Source organism: Gymnoscopelus braueri, assembly GCF_963280865.1.
Source record: "Gymnoscopelus braueri genome assembly, chromosome: 3".
Classification (NCBI taxonomy): domain Eukaryota; kingdom Metazoa; phylum Chordata; class Actinopteri; order Myctophiformes; family Myctophidae; genus Gymnoscopelus; species Gymnoscopelus braueri.
Genome location: NC_137612.1, coordinates 19242257 through 19263783, shown reverse-complemented (window position 1 = coordinate 19263783; position 21527 = coordinate 19242257). Strand labels below are relative to the sequence as shown.

General features: G+C 42.2%; 1 protein-coding gene across 2 annotated transcripts in view; it reads left to right on the top strand.

Moving 5' to 3' along the window:
- Positions 1 to 21527, top strand: part of cntn3b (contactin 3b) — an 82896-nt gene that overhangs the window by 4158 nt on the left and 57211 nt on the right. For both annotated transcript variants that reach the window (XM_080424394.1, XM_080424393.1), the window contains exon 2: positions 16277 to 16412. In XM_080424394.1, coding sequence (XP_080280520.1) covers positions 16358 to 16412 — 55 coding nt within the window. In that variant the 5' untranslated portion in view covers positions 16277 to 16357. The remainder of the gene's footprint in view (positions 1 to 16276; positions 16413 to 21527) is intronic.

The window sequence follows — 21527 nt, the reverse complement described above, 5'->3', positions numbered from 1 at the left end:
ACTGTAGGACATTGGCTCTCAAATCAGAGTCCAGGGACCCCGAGGAGTACTTGAGGTTCCAGATGGTCCACAGAAAAATGAGGAACAGTTAAAGCCCTATTTTGTTTATTTTATTTTTCGGCTATTCAAAAATAGCCTGTCTACAAGCTTACAACGAGTTGCAATGCGACACATTTTGAGCTGGTAAAAATGTGATCTGCTGTTTTTGAAAAACCTTGACAAATCTTCTCTTATGGAAGTCCCATTCACAACATGTTCTCAAATGGGAGTCTGTGGCCAAATACTGTATTTAAATTTGAGGGTCGTTGACATGAACATTTTGTCTGAGAAATACTGATGTAGGCGGTGTAGGAGAAACGTTGCCTTGAGGTCTTAGTTTCTCGTGATCCATTCCTGATTATTATCATTTTTTGTTGTTGCCAATTCCTCCCTTTTGTACTGCACACTGCCACTGCCAACCCCCACTGTTGGCCTTGGGTGGGTGTATACAACAACCTCTTGCCTCTCCTGCTACAGATAGAGTCACCACCCACGAGGGCTGCCACGGTTACACATTTAAGTTGACAATTCATTGTCATTTAATTATGTGTTTTTGGCATTGAACATTGGAACAAATTTTATTTCTGTTTGCCCTTTAGGCTTCGTAATCAAATATTGCACAGGGCAGATATGTCAAATAGCTTAAAGGTAGGGTAAGTGATTTACTTTTGTTTAAATAAGTTTTTAGTAGCTCTATATTCTGATAGTACTCATTGTTATAGAGTGTTTGTTCAGTTAAAGGAGTCTCCCAGGTCTCTCCATCTCTTTATTAAACAGAAAATGCATTTTCAGTGCTCTCTCCTGATTGGCTTAAATATTGTCACCCACCTGAAAATGTACTATATTCTGTTTACTAAAGAACTGGAGAGACCCCTGTGACCGAACAAACGCCCTGTAGCAATATAGTACTTTAACCTTTTTTTAAATTATTTTTTATAAAAAACCCAAAATATCACTTACCCTACCTTTAAATATACAAAGATATAATTTTTATATTATAATTTTTTTAGAAATTGCGGTAATAGCTGATCTACAAGCTCTACAACACCTCACAAAGTGAGGTGTTGTAAGCATGTAGATCTGCTATTTCTGCTTTTTTTTTTTTTAAGTATTTGATTTTTTTCAACATGGAAACGATTATGCAAAAATAGTTGCAATTATCTCAAATAATTGCGAGTAGACAATTATGTAATTATTGTGACAGGCCCTACCAGCCACTTCTTGTCGCCTGACAGCGACGAGTTTGACCAGGAGAGCTTAATGCACGCAGACTCCCTCAGATACTGTACCCTCCCCGCTGAACGGGCGAGCTGACCAACCGATATGTGTCACTGCATGTCCTCGGCTTGCTTCTCACGCGCAGACATGAACAATTCCGCTCGTTAGAGCAGTGGTTCTCAAACTTGTCAAGGACCCCCAAAATGCTATGTATTTGGCCGCGGACTCCCATCTCAAAATGTTTAGTTCCAGGGACCCCCAGAAGCACAGATTTGAGTTACAAATGTTCGCTTTAAAAATATATATATATTCAAAGGATTTGCACACATTTTCATGATTTTTGAAAAATAGCAGATCTACAAGAGCTTGTATATCTGCTATTTTTGAATAGCCAAAGTATAAAAGGGTTAAAGTGGTTAAAATGATTGTGATGCTATATTAACACATTTTGCTGGGGACCCCCTGAAACTCTCTGAAACCCCCACAAGGACCCCTGGGGGTCCCCGGACCCCACTTTGAGAACCAATGCGTTAGAGCGCCCGGCCAAGCCAGATAGGCACCATTGCCGAGAATGTACTCTGGCCTCTGCAGTTGTGGTCAAGTGTTTTTACATCTATGCCAACCGGATGCCCCAGATAAGAAAAGAGAAACAAAAAACAGTAAAGAAAACATGTCAAAAGAAAAAGCAAAGATATCTACATACATAGCATCAAAGCAGCAGCAGGTATGTGGGCCTGCTACATGTGGTTAGATATAAAATGCAAAAGTGGCAACTCCATCGATGATGAGGATGGATCCATCAGACAGATGTCATTGTCAGCTAATACTAATACAGTAGTGCTCTTAAACTGAATGGAAACTAGAAAAAGTGCTCCTTGGAGCACAGGTCTCCGCCAGGTCAGGTAGGTTATTGTGGGCCAACAATGTTCGGAATTTTCCAATCAGGATGGAATATGAAAAATCGGACAGAACCATCTTGATCACTTGACTATAGAGATAATGGGTACCGATTTGCATGATGATTGGACAACATTTGTAGGAGTAATACAACAAAGAAAAGTTTTGAAAAAATCGGCCTCCTGGTGGCGCTATAATAGGGCAATGTTAAAGGGTGGCATTTGTTCTTCAACTTAGTGCGAATGTGCTTGCAAAGTGTCACCTCAATCGGACGCTGCGTTCATGATTTGTGGCATTTTGTTCAAAACGGGCCACTTCTGCAAACTTTAGATGTCATTGTTGGCCAATCAGGATGAAATATGAAAAATCAAACAGTTCCATCTTGATCACATGACTATAGAGATCATGTGTACCGATTTGTGTGAAATTTGGATAAAATGTGAAGGCTTGATATCCAAAAATGTGTTTTACATAAGTCGGCCTCTTGGTGGCGCTATAAAAGGCAAATGTGAAAAATTCAGGGCGGATGTTTTTCCTTGGCCTCTAGGGAGTGTGCGTGCAAAGTTTCACGCAGATCGGTGCAGTTATAGTTAAAAACACAAATCAGCCTTTATAGCGCCACCATGAGGCTGATGTGAAAAATGTCAGGTGGCATTTCTTCCTCGGCCTAGTGGGAATGTGTTTGTGATATGTCACGGAAATCACAAGCTGCGTTCATGATTTGAGGCATTTTGTTCAAAACGGACCAATCCTGCAAATTTTGGAAGGCAACCTTAGCTAATGAGGATGGAATATGGGAAATCGGACAGATCCATGTTGATCACATGACTATAGAGATACTGTGTACCGATTTGCATGACGTTTGGATAAAATCTGTAGGAGTAATATTAAAAAATGGGTTTTGCACAAATCGGCCTCCAGGTGGCGCTATAACAGGACCATGTGAAAAATTTGAGGCAGAGGTTCTGAATTGGCATCCAGGGAGTGTGTTTGCACAGTTTCGCAGCAACCGGGCCAACGGTGCCGGAGATTAGCTGGTAACACACGGACAGGACACACACACACACGGACACACGGACGGAAGGACGGACAGGGGGTAAAACATACTCTCTCGCCATGCCTTTCGGCCTGGCGGAGACAAAAATAGTGACTTTTTCCCCCTATTTCTTTTTGCCAGTATGATCTCAAACCGTGTAATCCAATGTGAGTGGCAAAATAACCGCAATGAAAGACACCAGGAAATCCCACTCCAAATCTAGCTGTGCTTGCAATTACAGGAAGATGAGGATCAATGAATGCCATCGTGCTAAGCCAGGACTTGCTGGATTATTACATTATTAATACACAACACAGCCCCCGCCCCCCCCCCCCCCCCCCCGTCACCCAACCCCACCCCCGCTGTGTGTGACTAAAGTAACAAATTTCACAAAAGCGCTAAACTGTGGAATAAAATATAAACATAATCTTGAAAATAACCTTGATAAACTATAAAGATAAAAAAGAAAACCTACAGAGCATTTAAAAGTCCAAATTCAGAGTGGGTGAACAATTTTGAATGGCAGATTGTTTTACAAGCATGCAGGTAAAATGACACCCTGGTGGCAATAGAGAAAATTCACTTGCAAGAACATGTCCAGAAGAAAACAAACTTGTCAGTTGCAGAAAGAACCCAGGTCTCTTTGTTTCACTCCAGTAATCTTAGAACAGATTTCAACAGTACTGTTCAGGCTGTTTCTGTGATGCTGTGTAACCAGCAGATAAAAGCTCAGAAAACTCTCAGTACAAGATTGATGGGGCATGTTTGGTGGAGCATGTCACACCAACATTTTCACACACATACCTGTATGAGCATGACAAATAAATCTTGATTAAAACAACAGAGGATGACGGGCCTGACAGAAATAGAATGTAGTTCACGTAGAAGGTGAATTCTCTGTTGCCCCGCTTCACAATAGTGTCAGTGTTTAGTTTACATCAAATATACATCAAGAAGGTCATACATTGTACCCAAATATTTGTCTGATGTGACAATTTCCACACTTTCATTGTGTATGATGGACTCTTTCTCGCGTCTCTTTTACATCCGAAATCAATGATTAGTTTGGTTTTAGACACATTCAAGTCCATCACACCAATAAATTAAATCAATGAGAGCAGAAGGGAGAAGGGACAGCAACGCTGTGTCATCAGGAAATGTGACCGAATAGCTGCCCTCCTGAGAGCTCCCGCATCTGTCAGTGTACATAATAAAGAGTAAGGGTGAAAGGATGCACCGCTGTGGCGAGCCTGTTGACATAGATACAGAGTCTGAGAGATGGCCTTTTACAGAGACCCTCTGCTCTCCGTCAGTCAAGAAGTCCAAGATCCACAGCACAAGCTTGTGAGGCAAAATAAAGTCACATAGCAACCTTTCTATTAAAATATGCGGCTTCTATTTCAATTAAAATATCGTGTTGAATGCATATGAAAAGTCTGTAAACAGAAAACACACGCCTGGCATTTGTTTTATATAGGTTATTACAGGAAGTATTAAACGCTTTGCATTCTCTACACCAGGGGTCTTCAACAGGGGTTCCGGGACGCCTAGGGGGGTCCTCAGAGATACTGTAGGCAGGGGGTCCGCCAAATCTTTGAGTGCTAGGGACTTTTTTTTTTTTTTTTTTTTTTTTACATGAACCACTTGGACCCTCGCATCTCTATTCTGGGGGTAACATTAGAGGTTTGGTGTAGAGGGAAAAGAGAGCAGACCAAGTACCGAGACAAAGGTCAAGTTTACAAAGTATTGAGGGTTTAAGTGGTTAAATGTCTGAAAACATTTAACATGAATCCAATATGTATAGTGGGGAGTCCCTGCTTCATCTCTGTCTCAGCTAAGGGGTCCTTGGCCTGAAAAACGTGAAGACCCCTGCTCTACACTTCTCCCTCTCTGGGAAGAAAATTTAAGTGGATCAAGTTTTCCACAGTCATCCACAGTTGACAGAACAAGGTGTTTCAACAACCTTCTCAAATTATTTCAGAATAAATGCTAGGTTAGGGTGCACTGATCTAAAATCATTAAGTTGCTTAGGATTGTGTTTTTTAAGATTTGGTTACAAGGGTGAAGGACGCTAAGCTGGTCAGCACGATATCACAATGTGCTGACCACAAACATATATATCTCTGTTAAACTGCAGTGGTGATGGAGCGCTTATCTCTCCTGTACTTCAGCAATGTTTTTATGGCCATTTAAGTCATTGATCATTCGTTAAATAGCTCTTTGTTAATCTCCATTCATCACGTAGAGCGGCACGAACACAGTTATTCATCCAGACAAGAAAAGCCTGTTGTTACATGCTGATTGTCATATTGCTGAAGTTGTGAATTGCAAAGCATTATGTAGTACAACTTCTACACAGCAAATCTCTCTCTCTCTCTCTCTCTCTCTCTCTCTCTCTCTCTCTCTCTCTCTCTCTCTCATATATTAGACTAATATGTAGTCTAATATATATATATATATATATATATATATATATATATATATATATATATATATATATTAGACTACATATTACATTTTCATTGTTGGTGTTGATAGATTGTTCGTTGTTGATAGACTGCACATTCACTTGCGATTAGATGTATAGTGTTAGATGTATTATACTGTATATTCATATAGTCACATTTAAGTCATTGATTAATGATTAATAGATCGCTTGAAATGGGAGATGTAAAACCTCTACTGAAGAAGCCTAATTTAGATTGTGAAGTTCTGAGCAATTACAGACATGAAACCTCCCCTCTCTAACCAAGATACTTAAAAAAATAAGTTGTTTTCCAATCTAATAAACAACTTAATTTTTTTTCTTCTTTTTGATAAACCTTTTTTCTCCCCAATTTATTCGTTATGCCAATTGATTCCTCCCCACACACTGTTGTATCCTATAGTCTCGCGTAGCCAGACAACTATTCCACAATCTCTGAATGCTATATAGAGTCTGGAACTACAACTCCCGAAATCCGAGAGAGGAAGATGGCACTTCCGTTCACGAAAATATATTTTAAAATATCTTTACATTTCATTATTTTATTTCCATTTCTGCAAAGCAGCAAGCTAAATATACTTAGATGATTTGTATTTATATTAGGATCATTTTGCGCGACTGTAAAGACCAAACGGAAGTAGGGAGGAGGCTTCATATCCGGTTTATATTCTAAGCATGATCAGAGCTTCCGAGTCCCTAATCTCTCAAGAACAGATTCTGCTCTGCGTTGGAATCTGTCGGGGAGGTTCGTCATAACGTGTACGCACTGCCTACAAGTGGGCGTGCCTTCAGATCAGGAAGCAGGTCGCGCTTTACCCAATCAAATGTAGAGGGCGGGATTCACGTGTCCGTAGATCCTTCCCCCCTCGAAACAAACCGAAACTAATTTAACAATAGCGTCCGCGGAGCAGACAAAACCACGGAAAGATATTCACATTTTAACTAGAGATGCACCGATTAATCGGCCGCCGATTAAAAAAGCCGGTTTTAGGTCAAACCGGCTGGATCGGTGCTCGGCCGGACACTGTCATAAATTCCGATTTTATGCCGGTCAAATTGAAACTGCGTTGGCAGTTGGCACTGCGCAGCAACAGCATGATGATCAAAGTCGTGTGAGTCGACTCAGTAAACATTAGCAAGAGAAGCCCACAGATGGTGCTGATTACCATTGAAATATAAGGATACATATTGAATATCTATATAATATAGAATAGATTATATTCCATAATGTTGCGCGCAGTTATAGCCTAGTCAATGTAGTGACTGTCGGTTCGCCAATCACGGGGAATTTAAAGGCAGTAAGTGCGTCACCAGGCTTCTCATACGGTCCATGCAAAAGATGTTGTAGACTACAGAAACAAATAGCCTATAAACATCCCTTTTATTGTAGCCAGTTGCAAAGAAAAATCACCCCTTGACTGTCTTTGCATATGCTGTTGAAAAGACAACTTTGGCATGGACGGGTGGTGTGTGTGTGTGTGTGTGTGTGTGTGTGTGTGTGTGTGTGTGTGTGTGTGTGTGTGTGTGTGTGTGTGTGTGTGTGTGTGTGTGTGTGTGTGTGTGTGTGTGTGTGTGTGTATGCGATGCGTGTGCGCGCACTTCTCTCATACAGACAGTAGCTGCTCATTCCTCCTACCTTTAGGGTTGCCTTAGCCTGGCTCCACCCCCTGAATCCTTTGCCTAGCATTCAGGGTCTGGTGACGCTTTCGAAGGCGGGTGTTTCTCGGTTGAAAATCTGTACGACGAATCGGGATCGGGACAATCCAGTATGAACCAATCGCGTTGGTTCATAGTGGAGTCCCACTTTGGCCACGCCCCCATCTCAGAACTCCGCTGCATTGAGAGGGCTTTCAGACTGAATAATGGAGTGAAACGAAATGAAAATTCAGGCTGAGTGTCAGGCTAGGGTTGCCTCTTATTCCAAATAAATTATTAGGCCCCATCTGAAAAGTCCTTAATGCTGTAAACAGCTTCCAACAACAACTCTAAAAGACGTTGTGATCATGATATCAGCCATCCACACCGCTAGTTTAATTCATGTGCCTATACAGACGTCTTCTCATATCCAGCTGTAGCCTATTAAAGCTCGTTAAGACTCGTCCGAAAGTTTAACAAAGTCCACTGAGCAACAGAGTAGTGTAACATTTTTAGTCAGAGTTTAAAACAAGCCAAAACAGTGACATATGGGAGCTGAGAGAGATGAAGCAGGGACCCCCTTCTATATTGTATGAAATTGAACTTTTTTTTTTTACTTGGTCTGCTCTTTTTTCCCCTCTACACCTATATACCTCTTTGCCAAAAAATGCAGATCTACAAGCTTGTAGATCTGCTATTTTTGGCTTTAGTCCTCCTCAGAAATGGGATGCTAGTGGTTAATGTAAAAAATATCATATCACACAAAGATTTGGAGGCCCCCCCTGTAGTAACTCTGAGGACCCCCTAGGGGTCCCGGACCCCCTGTTGAAGACCCCTGGACTAGAGTGACATAAGGTAAATTTCTCACCTTAAAAATTATTAAATGCAGACATGTCCTGCTATGTGTCTGAATTGGAAAACCTTATTTATTTATTTTAGCTTTTAGTTCAAATAAGAAAATAATTTTGCATTAAGATAAGATTTTGTTAGTTAAAAAAGATTACCATTTTTAATAAATAATAATTTCAATAACTGATCTCAATATGGACCCATAATAAGTTTTGCCTAAATCATGCAGCTCTATAACAGCAATGGTACAAATAAAAAAATAAAAAATAAATGATATAGGCTACAGTAGTATTCTTTTTAAATTTCTTCTTGTTTTTGTAATGACGTTGCATACTGTAGTTAGGGCATCAATATTATAGCCATATCATGATATTAGACTGGATATCGTCTGTGATTTTGGATATTGTACTATTATGATATGGCATAAGTGCTCTTTTCCTGGTTTAATCTTATTGGTACTCTGTATTGGCAAATACACAAAATTAAGTACTTGTACTTAGCCTGAAAAAAATCTAGTTAGTAAATAGAAAATCTGTATCTGTAAAACCGGTATCGGCAGGTCAGACTTAAAAAAAAACGGTAATCGGTATCGGCCAAGGATCTTGCAATCGGTGCATCTCTAATTTTAACGTACTCTTTCATCATAGAAACAAGTGGGCTTATAACCAAAACGATCCATGTTCTCTGGGAGAAGTGGTGTTAGTGTTCCGTGTAGAAATATTGTTAGCGGGAATGAAAACATAGTCGCACCACCGGAAGTGATGCGCTGAAGGCAGACCAAAACCCCGGTTTCCTTGCGCACGGGTGCTCCGTTTTCTTCCTCCCAGAGCCAACTGACATAGTAACAAACAGCAGAGGTCGCTGTTTTTCCTTTTCAGTTGGCGATGGGTTCCCAGATTGCCGAGTCCCAGACTGTATGACCGGAAACATTCGAAAATTGTGGGAGGCAACAGCCTGGCCACGCGAGACTAGTATCCTACTGACTCACCTACCAGTGAGGAGCCCCCACCGGGAGGACGTAGAGCCTTCGTCCTACTCCTCCCGCCCAGCGCTCTGTGCTGACAGATAGCGCCCCAGCCTATAGGATTACGTGCAGTGACTGTTATCACCCCCCCAACCCCCCGCCCGGCTTCCCTCCCCTGAACACAGGCCAATTGTGTTTGTGTAGACACTCGAACACACCCGAACGCCCAAATAAACAACTTTCTAAATGAGAAACTTGTTCTACAGACATTTCAGTCAGGTTTCAGACTGTCAGCACAGAGACTGCTCTCACTAAGATAGACTAAGATTTAGTAGGGAGGGATATTCATTATTTTACCTACTGTGACGTCACACCCTAGTATGCAGGGCCGTGTTTAAGCACGAGGCATTGTAAACCTAACCCTAAAACCGAAATAAAGTAACAAAAACACACGCGCGTACAAAACAAAAAACAAAAAAACGCCTGCGCGCGCACGGGTCGTGCATGTGGGGGGGCGGGGGGGGAACTGTCCGTTGCCTAGGGCGCATTCTGACATTAACACGGCCCTGCTTGTATGTGCGAATAGGGGAAGGGAAGGGAATTGATGTGTGTGAGGTGCAAACAAAGGTGCTTTTGTGGATTTCATTTGGCTCCTTTTTGTGGATCAGAATCTTGAGAAACTAATATTATTTGGTATTTGGTATTTGGTAATACTAAGATGATGGTCGATGCAAGTCCCTACACTGTGGTACTTAACCACAATTTTGCGCTAGGACAGAAAAATGTATACGATCCGTCTCACCAACTCAATGCTAATACTACTGTGTTGTGAGTCGGTCTGGCCCCAAAATACCTGTACAGTATGTGTCTCAAAGAATAATGGACATGCATTTGCTGTCCAATGGAACTAGACCTGTGGGGAACGATGCAAGGAAAATAGGGAATGCATGCCCCACCCTGTTATGCCGTTCTGTCTGTATCCCTTTTGTGCCCATATATGGAGATCTCTGTATCTGTCTGTCCTTGTCTCTTTTATGCCCATGTATGGAGATCCCTGATGTTATCAGTGTATGGGCACGCCCATATATGGGCATATGGGGGTGTGTCTGCAGTTCTAGAAAGTCTGTGGGCTGGTCTGTGGAGAATGTCTGAAGAGTGCAAACTGACTGTGGAAAGTGGACTGACTAAGTAATCAAGTGGCAGGTGTGCGTAATTCGACAGGTGTTGGGAATTTGCCAAATAGACCATATTCACACGGCGGCCATATTGGAATTTAACATTGAAAGTGCCACCCCGTTGCCGTGGAAACGGGGTGGCACTTCATTGACTTAATAGCAACATGGCCACCGTGTGAATATGGTCTATGGCAATCAATTGGCTCCTTTGGGCCATGTCCAGAGCTTTTACTGGCAGTTCTGGACAACAGCCCATCCGAGACACTCGACGCCGGGCACTGCACTCCCTCGGGTCGTCTGCGACGTGTGTGGCGAATTGGAAGTCGGTCGGTCCAACAGTATTCGAGATGTGGATTGACATACATACGTACCTACAGAGATTCCCTGCATTTATAGTAAGATGGTAATTGAACTGCATTTATATAGCATCCGTTCTGGTCTTTCCAACCACTCAAATGTGCTTTGCAATGCAGCCTACCTAACATTCGCCCATTCACACACACCACAACGGTGGAACGCTGTTACACATTAGACCAGTGGTTCTCAACCTTTTTACACCAAGTACCGCCTCAGAAAATATCTGGCTCTCCAAGGACCACCATAATAACTGATATTAAAATACAGGTGCGTAAATCTACCCCATCCTATTCAGTTATGCGCAGTTAACACAGGAGGCAAATTCATTCCTTGAATTCATGGAGATCTTTTTGTTTTTGTTCCTAAGCCAATAATTTGATCAAATTATTGTCTCAGGAATGTGACAAAAACTCCATGATCTCCATAAATTCAAGGCTCCAGAAAATAAGTCATTTTTTGATGAACTACTCCCAGTTGTCACACAATACCACAGACAGACAGACAGACAGACAGACAGAGCCACAGACAATGAGACAGACAGACAGAACCACAGACAATGAGACAGACAGACAGAACCACAGACAATGAGACAGACAGACAGAACCACAGACAATGAGACAGACAGACAGAGCCACAGACAAAACAATGAGACAGACAAGACAGAGGCACAGACAGACAGACAGAGCCACAGACAAACAGAGCCACACACACACACGCACACGCGCACACACACACACACACACACACACACACACACACACACACACACACACACACACACACACACACACACACACACACACACACACACACACAGAGGCATCCCGCGTGTTTTAATTAGCCACAGGTGATACAGGTGGTTTTAATCATGGACTTGGCCTGATTAAGTTTGTCTTGTTAAGAAATCAAGGCAGCACTGTGTTTCATTCTTAGATGCCGTTTGAGAGTGAGATGCAAGGGTTTCATCATGCACTCTTTACCACACTGTCAGTGTCTGTAGTCTGTAGGCTCTTATTAAGAGGTGGCTTTTTGCGAGTGTTGTATCCAGAAATACAGAGATAACTAGTTCCCGTTTACTCAGCCAGTCCAGACCAAGGGGCCAGCCTGACATATTTACAATGAGGCCGATATGGAAGAGAGACAGTTTATATGAATGGCCTGTAGGTGGCCTGCAGGTGTCAGAAAGAATATTCTCTCATTGTAAGCGGATGGGTTTTTGACGAATTTTAGACTAGATTTTCTTACCTTAATAAAAATTGTCATATATGCTTCTTGTCGCTAGTTTAAAGTCTCCTTTCAATCATCATGATATTCGTTTTGCTAAATTATGGTCCCATTTATTCTAAAATTGACGATAAAGTAGGCTATGCTCCAGGAGGGGTGGGATGATTTGATTGACAACCTACACAACCAATAGCATTCATTCCCCGCCCCCGCTCTTGATTGACAAGCTACCCAACCAATAGCATTCTTTGAGGATTGTTTTCCGGTTCCTGACCCTGGTCACACGTCTGGTGACCCGCCCCCGCTTTGGTCAGATGTCTGGTCTCAAGCAATAGCGTTTGATAGCCGACGTGCTCGATTGTATATATTAAAGATGGCGGATTGCACACAGCCAAACAATAGGCTTCATTTTCGGTCTGTAGAAAGCAGAGGTGTGGCTTTGTCCATCTCTTTTATACAGTCTATGGTCCAGACCCATTCAGATGGCTGTGTGACAGAGTCAGACAACTTTCCCAAACTGAATAAATACCACGCAGACAAACAAGATTTAGCTGTGAACTTCCCGGGCAAACGGCTAGCCTAGCCGCTTAGCCCACTGCAGTAGCAACAGCGGTGCTGGCTGCTGCTCTGCCGAAACTCTGTCTAAGTAATCAGCACAACTGATGATATTTCTAATTGTGATTAATCCATCCTCAAATCTTCTATTAACGGCTGCTGTCATGCTCATTTCAGCACGCCTGCAGAGCCTATTTCAACCAATTGCTTGGTCAGAAGAACTACCTGTAGTATAATACAAATATTTCACTCCACTTTTGTCTTTTTGTCTCCGCCAGGCCGAAAGGCATGGCGAGAGTATGTTTTGCACCCTGTCCGTCCGTCCGTGTGTCTGTCTGTGAACAGCTAATCTCCGCCACTGTTGGCCCGGCCGCTGCGAAATTGTGCACACACTCCCAGGATGCCAAAGCCGAACCTCTGACCCAAACTTTTCACATGGGCTAGTTATAGCGCCACCACCACCAGGAGGCCGCTTTTTGCAAAAAAAAATTTTTACAGTACTCCTACAGATTTTGTCCAAACATCACGCAAATAGTTACACAGTATCTCTATAGTCATTAAACGAAACGGGTCTTTCAGATTTTTCTTATTCCATCCTGATTGGCAAACAAAGTTTGCAGGAGTGCTCCGTTTTTATGCCTCAAATCATGAGCACAGCATGCAATTTCCGTGAAATTGTGCGCGCACATTCCCACTATGCCGAGGAAGAAATGCCACTTGACATTTTTCAAATCAGTCTCATGGTGGCGCTATAACAGGCCGTTTCGTGTTTTTACCTAGAACTGCACAGATCTGTGTTAAACTTTGTATGCACAGTCCCTACAGGTCAAGGAAAAACCTTTGCCCTGCATTTTCCCCATCTGCCTTTTATAGTGCCACCAGGAGGCCGACTTATGTAAAAAAAAAAATAATATTAGTCCTTCCCATTCTATCGAAATGTCACGCAAATCGGTACACATGATCTCTATAGTCATGTGATCAAGACTGATCTGTTTGATTTTTCATATTACATCCTGATTGGCTAAGAATCACATCTAAAGTTTGCAGTAGTGGCTTGTTTTGAACAAAATGCCGCAAATCATGAACGCAGCGTCCGATGGCGGTCAAACTTTGCACGCACATTCACACTATGTTGAGGAACAAATGCCACCCTTTTAACATTGGCCTGTTATAGCGCCACCAGCAGGTCTAATTTAGCAAAACACATTTTTGGAACAAAATGCCTGAAATCATGAATGCAGTGTCCGATTGCCGTGCAAGGCCTAAGAAGAAATGGCACCCTTTTCACATTGGCCTATTATAGAACCTACCTGACCTGGCGGAGACCTGTGCTCCGAGGAGCACTTTTTCTGGTTTCTTCTTTTTTGGGAGACTCCTCTGTGTACCACCAGAGTGGGGCTCACGTACAGCCAATGGTACGTACGTGTACCACAGGTTGAGAACCACTGCATTAGACATTACGTCTTCTAAGCAGTATACTGTATAGCCTGCATTCACATGGGGACGGCAGAAAGGCAACATGCAAGGAAGTCAGAGTGTGAGTTGGCCTCTCAGAGTGTGTTCTAAACTGGTTCTGAACACAATTATTGCAGGAAGGACATTTGTCAGGGAAATATGACATAACTTGTGTTGCACAATGGAAGCTGCCTTAGGCCTCTGCTGTTCTCACTATATATTCTTTCACTTAGGTGATGTCATTAGAGAACATTATGTTACCTTCCATAGCTCTGCTGATGATACACAATTGTACATACTGTACAGAACTGAACCAAACATTGCAGAAGCTCCCTGTTTGTAATCATTACATAACATTAATGAGTAATACATTTCTGAAATGAAAAGAGGATAAGACATAAATCATTTACTGTAGCTCCAAAGCAAAAGGGGACGAGCTTTTTAAAAGACCTGGAAACCTGACTCCCCCCAAACCAGAAGTAGCAAGCCTAGGTGTTATTTTAGACTCTGATTTGAGGTTTAATTCCCAAACGAAATGACCAAAACAGCATTTTTTTCATCTCAGAAATATTGCTAAAGTACGACCATTGCTAACTCAGCAGCAAGATGCTTAAAAACTAATTTATGCTTTTATCTCAAGTAGGTTAACTACTGCAATGCACTTTTTATAGGTCGGCCTAAAAAGTCCTTTGAAATGTTGCGGTTTCTTCAGAACTCTGCTGCTAGACTGCTAACAAAAACAAAAAAGAGTGAACACATCACTCCAGTCTTAGCTTGACACTGACTCCCTGTGTCTCCAATGTCAATTTTAAAATCCTTCTAGCCTACTTGTTTATAAAGCTCTCATAGGGCCAGCCTACATCACAGACACCCTGTTGTTTTTTCTATCTTCTAAGGGCCTTAGTTCCTCTAATGCAGCCTTGCATAATTATGCATTATGAAAACTGGAGATGCAGCGTTCTTCAATTATGCTCCCAAACGATGGAGCACCTGGTCGGTCCCATATATGCACGTGACCATATATTAGTAATGGGCATAGCGGTCGGATCTGTGGCTCAAGACAACCGGATCTCCATATATGCCTACATATGGGCGTATCGGGTTTGTTTATGGTTATGTCTGAGTCACAGTGACATGCCTTATATGGCCTTACCGGGTTTGTTTATGGCCATGTCTGAGTCATAGTGACATGCCTATATATGGGCGTATCTGGTTTGTTTATGGTTATGTCTGAGTCAGAGTGACGTGGCCGTGGTCCTGCCTGTACATGGGTGTATCGGGTTTGTTTATGGTTATGTCTGAGTCAGAGTGACGTGGCCGTGGTCCTGCCTGTACAAGGGCGTATCGGGTTTGTTTATGGTTATGTCTGAGTCAGAGTGACGTAGCCGTGGTCCTGCCTGTACATGGGCGTATCGGGTTTGTTTATGGTTATGTCTGAGTCAGAGTGACGTGGCCGTGGTCCTGCCTGTACATGGGCGTATCGGGTTTGTTTATGGTTATGTCTGAGTCAGAGTGACGTGGCCGTGGTCCTGCCTGTACATGGGCGTATCGGGTTTGTTTATGGTTATGTCTGAGTCAGAGTGACGTGGCCGTGGTCCTGTACATGGGCGTATCGAGTTTGTTTATGGTTATGTCTGAGTCAGAGTGATGTGGCCGTGGTCTGCTCGCCGGCCGGTCCACCCTCCCATTAGCCAATTTTAATGTAGGATTTAATTTTCCATTTACTTTTTCATTGATTGATTATGTGCCTTACAAAAGTGTTTAATGCAAAGCACTTTTTCTTCAACACTTTGAGCTGCATGACACAAATAAAATATGTTATTTAATCTTATCTTATCTTAAATGAACACACTCACACTTAAATGAACACACATAAAAGGCAACGCATGCATATTGAGTTAAAAGTTAAATTAGCTAACACTCACTTAGCCACCAAACCCTTGAAGTAGCATTAAGTGGCATTTTACTGCAGAGTACTACACTAGCACACTGTCTGCCGGCTCCTATTAATAGTCAGATACAGTAGGCAGAGAAGAGTGTCATTTGAGGTCAATCATTCCCACCCTCACTTCCCTCTGAAGAAGTAGAATTGAGCTTGTTATGCAGGATGAAACAAAATGCATTGTAAACATAGCCATTTTGCAAGTGTTTTGTTTCCTTTTTGGCATGAAAATTAGCTCTGGGGTTGTATTCTCAAGTTGTATACAGTATAGTAACTGTACTTCTAGGAATTGGATTCCCTTTCATTCCTCTTACAGACAGTAATTCACAGTAAACTAGTTAAACACAATTGTTCTAACAGTATGTAGGCAATGCTAATCATCTTTGTTTTGATTAATGCTTCTTCTTATTTATTTAAACTTTTTCCTTAATTGTTTTCCCCTCAGATTGAGATTTCTGTATTCAAAGGAGAGCTTGTCATTCACAAGCAATTGGATGAGAGTCATATTTGCCCTTGGCAATTGAAGATGATGTTGCTATGGAAACAAATTGTACTTCTAGCAATCACTGGATGCCTTGCAGGTAAGACATTTTACTACACATTTTAATGGAGATGAACGGCATCTGATATTATGGCCATCCATGTCTTAACACCTTTTCTTTTAAATTTAAAAGCTTGAGGCCATTTCTAATGTCCATTTTCTTAAAGGAATAGTTCACCCAAGAAATGACTTTATTTCCATCGTTTACTCACCCTGTGATGTCTTGAATACATGGAGACATTTCATTTGCATAACATTCCTTTAGAGTTAATGAAGAATCCAAAAAATGAGAAAATACGTGATGAATTGAAGTGAAACGCAGGCCAAGATTAACAGCAGCAAAACTATATTAAAAAATCCGGTTATAAACTCCAAAACAGCACTCACAGTGTAATCCAAAGCCTCTTGTGTCGGCTCGCGGTGTTTACCGTTTCAAAATATTACCTTAATTATAGAAGTACTACTTCTATGGAAGTAAACTACTTCTGTGATAAATGGTCTCAGGCACCAATGACGCACGCGCCTGGGCACTCGCGCGCGCGCGTGTGTGTGTGTGTGTGTGTGTGAATGAGTTCCCGTTCAACCACCCAGGCGAGTTCTTCACTCGTGTACAGTATGTCATGGTTTGAATATAAAGTGAATTAAAAAGTTTCAACGTAATGCAATGTTTTGAAAGTAGCAATATAATACTGGATGACATTTGGGATTACACTGTGAGCGTTGTTTTGGAGTTTATAACATAATTATTGTCTCCGCCAGGCCGAAGGCATGGCGAGAGAGTATGTTTTACCCCTTGTCCGTCCGTCCGTGTGTCCGTGTGTGTGTCTGTTTGTCACCAGCTAATCTCCGGCACCGTTGGCCCGGTCGCTCCGAAACTGTGCACACACACTCCCTGGAGGCCAATTCAGAACTTCTGCCCCAAATCTTTCACATGGGCCTGTTTGGACCACCAGGAGGCCGATTTGTGCAAAACCCTTTTTTTTATATTACTCCTACAAATTTTATCCAAACGTCATGCAAATCAGTACACAGTATCACTATAGTCATGTGATCAACACGGATCTGTCCGATTTCCCATATTCCATCCTCATTGCCTAAGGTTGGCTTCCAAAGTTTGCAGGATTGGTCCGTTTTGAACAAAAAGCCTCAAAGTATACAAACAGCTTGCGATTTCTGTGAAATTTCACACGCACATTCCCACTAGGCCGAGGAAGAAATGCCACCCTTCTCACATTGGCCTGTTATAGCGCCACCAGCAGGTCTAATTTAGCAAAACACATTTTTGGAACAAAATGCCTCAAATCATGAATGCAGTGTCAATGCAAGAATAAATGCCACGGTTGGCACCCTTTTCACATTGGCCTATTATAGCGCCACCAGGAGGTCAGAATAACGTACCTGACCTGGCGGAGACCTGTGCTCCGAGGAGCACTTTTTCTAGTTTTATATAGTTCTCCTGGTGTTAATCTTGGCCTTATTTACTTAAGTTCATCAAGTATTTTCTTTGTTTTTGGATTCTTCATTCACTCATTCATTCAGGAATGTTATACAAAGAAACAACAATTCTCATTGTATTCAAGACATCACGGGGTAAGTAAACGATGAACTACTGCTTGGTAGTGGTCCATAGAGACCTTTATGGTCTCCATGGTGCATCCCCAATGCCGATTGAGAAAACAAAAAAAAACAATATAGTATACTCTCCATCAACATTGGGATCATAACTTTAGAATGCTTATCCTACTCTACCAATAAGGTTATATTGATTAAGTTATCTTTGTCACGGCGTCCTTCACCAATTCCCACAGCAACCTCCCGGCTGTTCATTTACAATACACTCGTCAGGGGCATCTGGGATTCCATTCCTATTCCTGTTTATGACATGTCCAAGATTATTATCTGAATCCCTGGAATGGAACTGGCTCTGCATTCTAGCACAATCTACTTGCTAGTGTACCTTGTTCTGCCCTTGTGGCCACACGGGATTTGAGGAGGAGAAATACAGATACTCTACAAGAATGTCAACCTTTGCACAAATGACATTGTAAATCCCAATGAATGTTATTCAAATTGGCTCATGGGTAATTCACACCCACGCCTCAGGGGAGTAAGCGCCAAGCAAACTAACCTTAAAGGACAGTACTAGTGGTATTAACATTCAGGTTATTCTGCTCTTTGTTCTGCCTTTTGTAGCAGTTAATACAGACCATTATTGGCTTTTCACTATTTAGATAGTAGTTTTACTTTGACTTTTAGTTCGGTACCACTTCCATAGGATCCATAAAGTAGGTTTATTTGTCACTGCTCATACTTCCCACTCACACAGAATCTGAATCTGAACACAAAACACCAACAATTAAAAATGCACCTGGCGATGCAAACTCTTCCACCACCCACATGTCTTGTTCTACAGTATGTCTCTCTGTCTCTGAGTTATGGCTGCATGTCATTTTGACCTTGACCTTGACAACCCAAAATGTAATAATCTCTTCAAAGTAGCTTACTGATCATTCCAAGTTTCATGAACATTTGGCCATCCGCCCTGAGCGCCCTCAAGTTATTTTGTTCACAGGCAGACAGACAGACAGACAGACAGACAGACAGACAGACGCACACACGCACTCGCGCGCGCACACGCACGCACATAACCAATTACAATATTCTGCCATGCATGCATGCGGGCAGGGTAAAAATTATGAGATTTGAATCTCCTCTACAGGCCAACATGTCAACATTGTACACAAGATATAAAAAAAATCTAATAGGTATAACCCTACTGATTTGTTGACCCAATGGCGTTTCCAGTCGGCCACCATTAGGCCAAAACTTCCACTTTCACACAACAACAAAAAAACTATTATGGGCAGATTGCGATGAAACTCTGTGATCATGATCATGCTCCCTGAGCAGTAAACATTTGAGTGTGTTTGTCAGTGTAAAGCCCAGTCCATAAGCCCAGTCCATAAGCCCAGTCCATAAGCCCAGTCCATAAGCCCAGTTCATAGTTACCAAACAAATCATGCAGATGGACGCCTGCATGGGGTCTGTGCAGCAGTCATTTCTTTGTGTCTGTGTAGGGCTGTCACGATCATGACTTGGCGATTAATTGTCACACAAAGATTGCATTTTTGTTTGCCTTTTAGGCTTTGTAAACAAACGTTGCACAGGGCAGATTATGACAAATAATTTAAACCCATCCGACGTGGGGGCCCCCCATACCCTGTACCCCCCAACTCCCCATACCCCCCAACCGCCAGCCCACACACCCCATGGCCAAAAACCCCACCCCACCTCTGTCCTCCATACCCTCATACCCCCAACTCACCCCCCACTCCACGTACCCCCACATTTACCCCCACAAATATAGTGCAAATAGCCGATCTTCAAGCTCACAATGTTTCACGGTGCAAAGCGCTTTGAACTTGTAAATCAGCGATTTCTATAGTATAGGGATAGGGAAAGTTAGAACGCATACAAACACATTTTTTTCCAGCTTGAGGGATTCATTTAAATGAAACAGACAATCACATTGTCGCTGTCGTGTGTAAACTGTGTGTCCAAAACTTTGTGTAGTGACAAATATCACCTTCCCCGCCCGGCTTACCTCCCCCCGAACATGTGAAATGTGTTCATTTAGACACTCGACAAAGACGGCTGCACCTGGGTGGATTCAAACCCCCAGACTCCACGGTGGTGGGCAGTTACTGAACCACTGCGCGAACCGAGCCAAAAAATAACTATTGAAATATAATAAAGATTTCTGCCAGACAGCAATGATGTCTGCAAAGATGTCTGCATGTATCTGGCAATGGACGAGTGCTGCACGCCTCGCTATATAAGCTGGCTGGCTGCGGTTGTGATCCTTGTTGAAACCAATGCAGCACTGATTGGCCAACAACCCAACCCCTTCTGCACCTCACCTGCCACATCAGCATACAGCAATAAGGAACCCCAAATACCAAACACACAGGTGGGAAAAAACACGCCACTGCGACTCAGGAAATTGTCAATTCGCCCATCTGCCACATGCCTCATGCTACTGCCACAAAATAATGCAGGGCCCTTAGGGTTTTTTCAGAGTAGACCATTGTACTGCCAAGGCTACACATTGCAGCAAGCTTCCAGAAAACAATAGCCAATTTACAACACAACAAACAGCATGATTGTGTAAATAAAGATCAAACCATTATTTAATTTGTTGCTTCAGTAGCTTTGATCACTGTTATTCAGATATCTATCTCTATATATACTATAATTAACGGAATCTCTGTCTGTGTGTCCCAGGCGTAACTCGAAAAAGCGCCCGACCGTTCGGTCTCAAACATGGCGTGTGTGTCTCATAATAATCATGACCCCGAGTTGTGTGGTGCTGAATGGCACCAATTCGGACGGACCAACGGTTTCTGAGAGCCTAAAACCCACGGATATCTGTACCTGTCAGCTGAGAAAGAGGCAGAAATTCTCTGTGTGTTCTGGAGATTGCATGCATCGGTTTCCCTGTTTGGCCAACCGAAACCGTCGGCTTCATGGATTGGCGGAGTGTCACATTCATATTCTTTATTCTTTATTCGGATCCCCATTAGCTTCCGCTGCCGCGGTCACTAGTCTTCCTGGGGTCCACATAAAACATCACAACATAAAACAACATACAATATTCATACGATCAACAACTGACACTCGTCAGTCTAAATCTAAGTTACACTATTAATGCCAATGATAATTAGATAATCACGTTTGTGCCGCTCAGCCAGTATTAATCCCTGATTGGCTAACCGGACAAATCGGCCTAACTGATTGCCAGAGCTTTGCATAATGTTTGTGCCGCATTCTAACTTGTCATTTTCCTCCTTGAAGTAATTAGGGTGACCCATCTTTCAAGTGATTGAAATGGACATTTAGTTCAAGTGTTAATCTCAGCAAGTGATCATTTTTAATAGGTACACAATCATTTTATACAATAAATTAAACAACATGAAATCCTAAAAATGTCTCCCCCCTTTAAATTTTTATTTGTATTTAATTTAATTGAATATTTTCTCTCATTTTCTCGCAATGAATTGAATTCACAGCTAATACATGATTCACTTGTCCTTTATTTTTGTTTTGTTGATTCATATCTACAAGGCAACCTCATAATGAGAATGTGTCAAGAGTT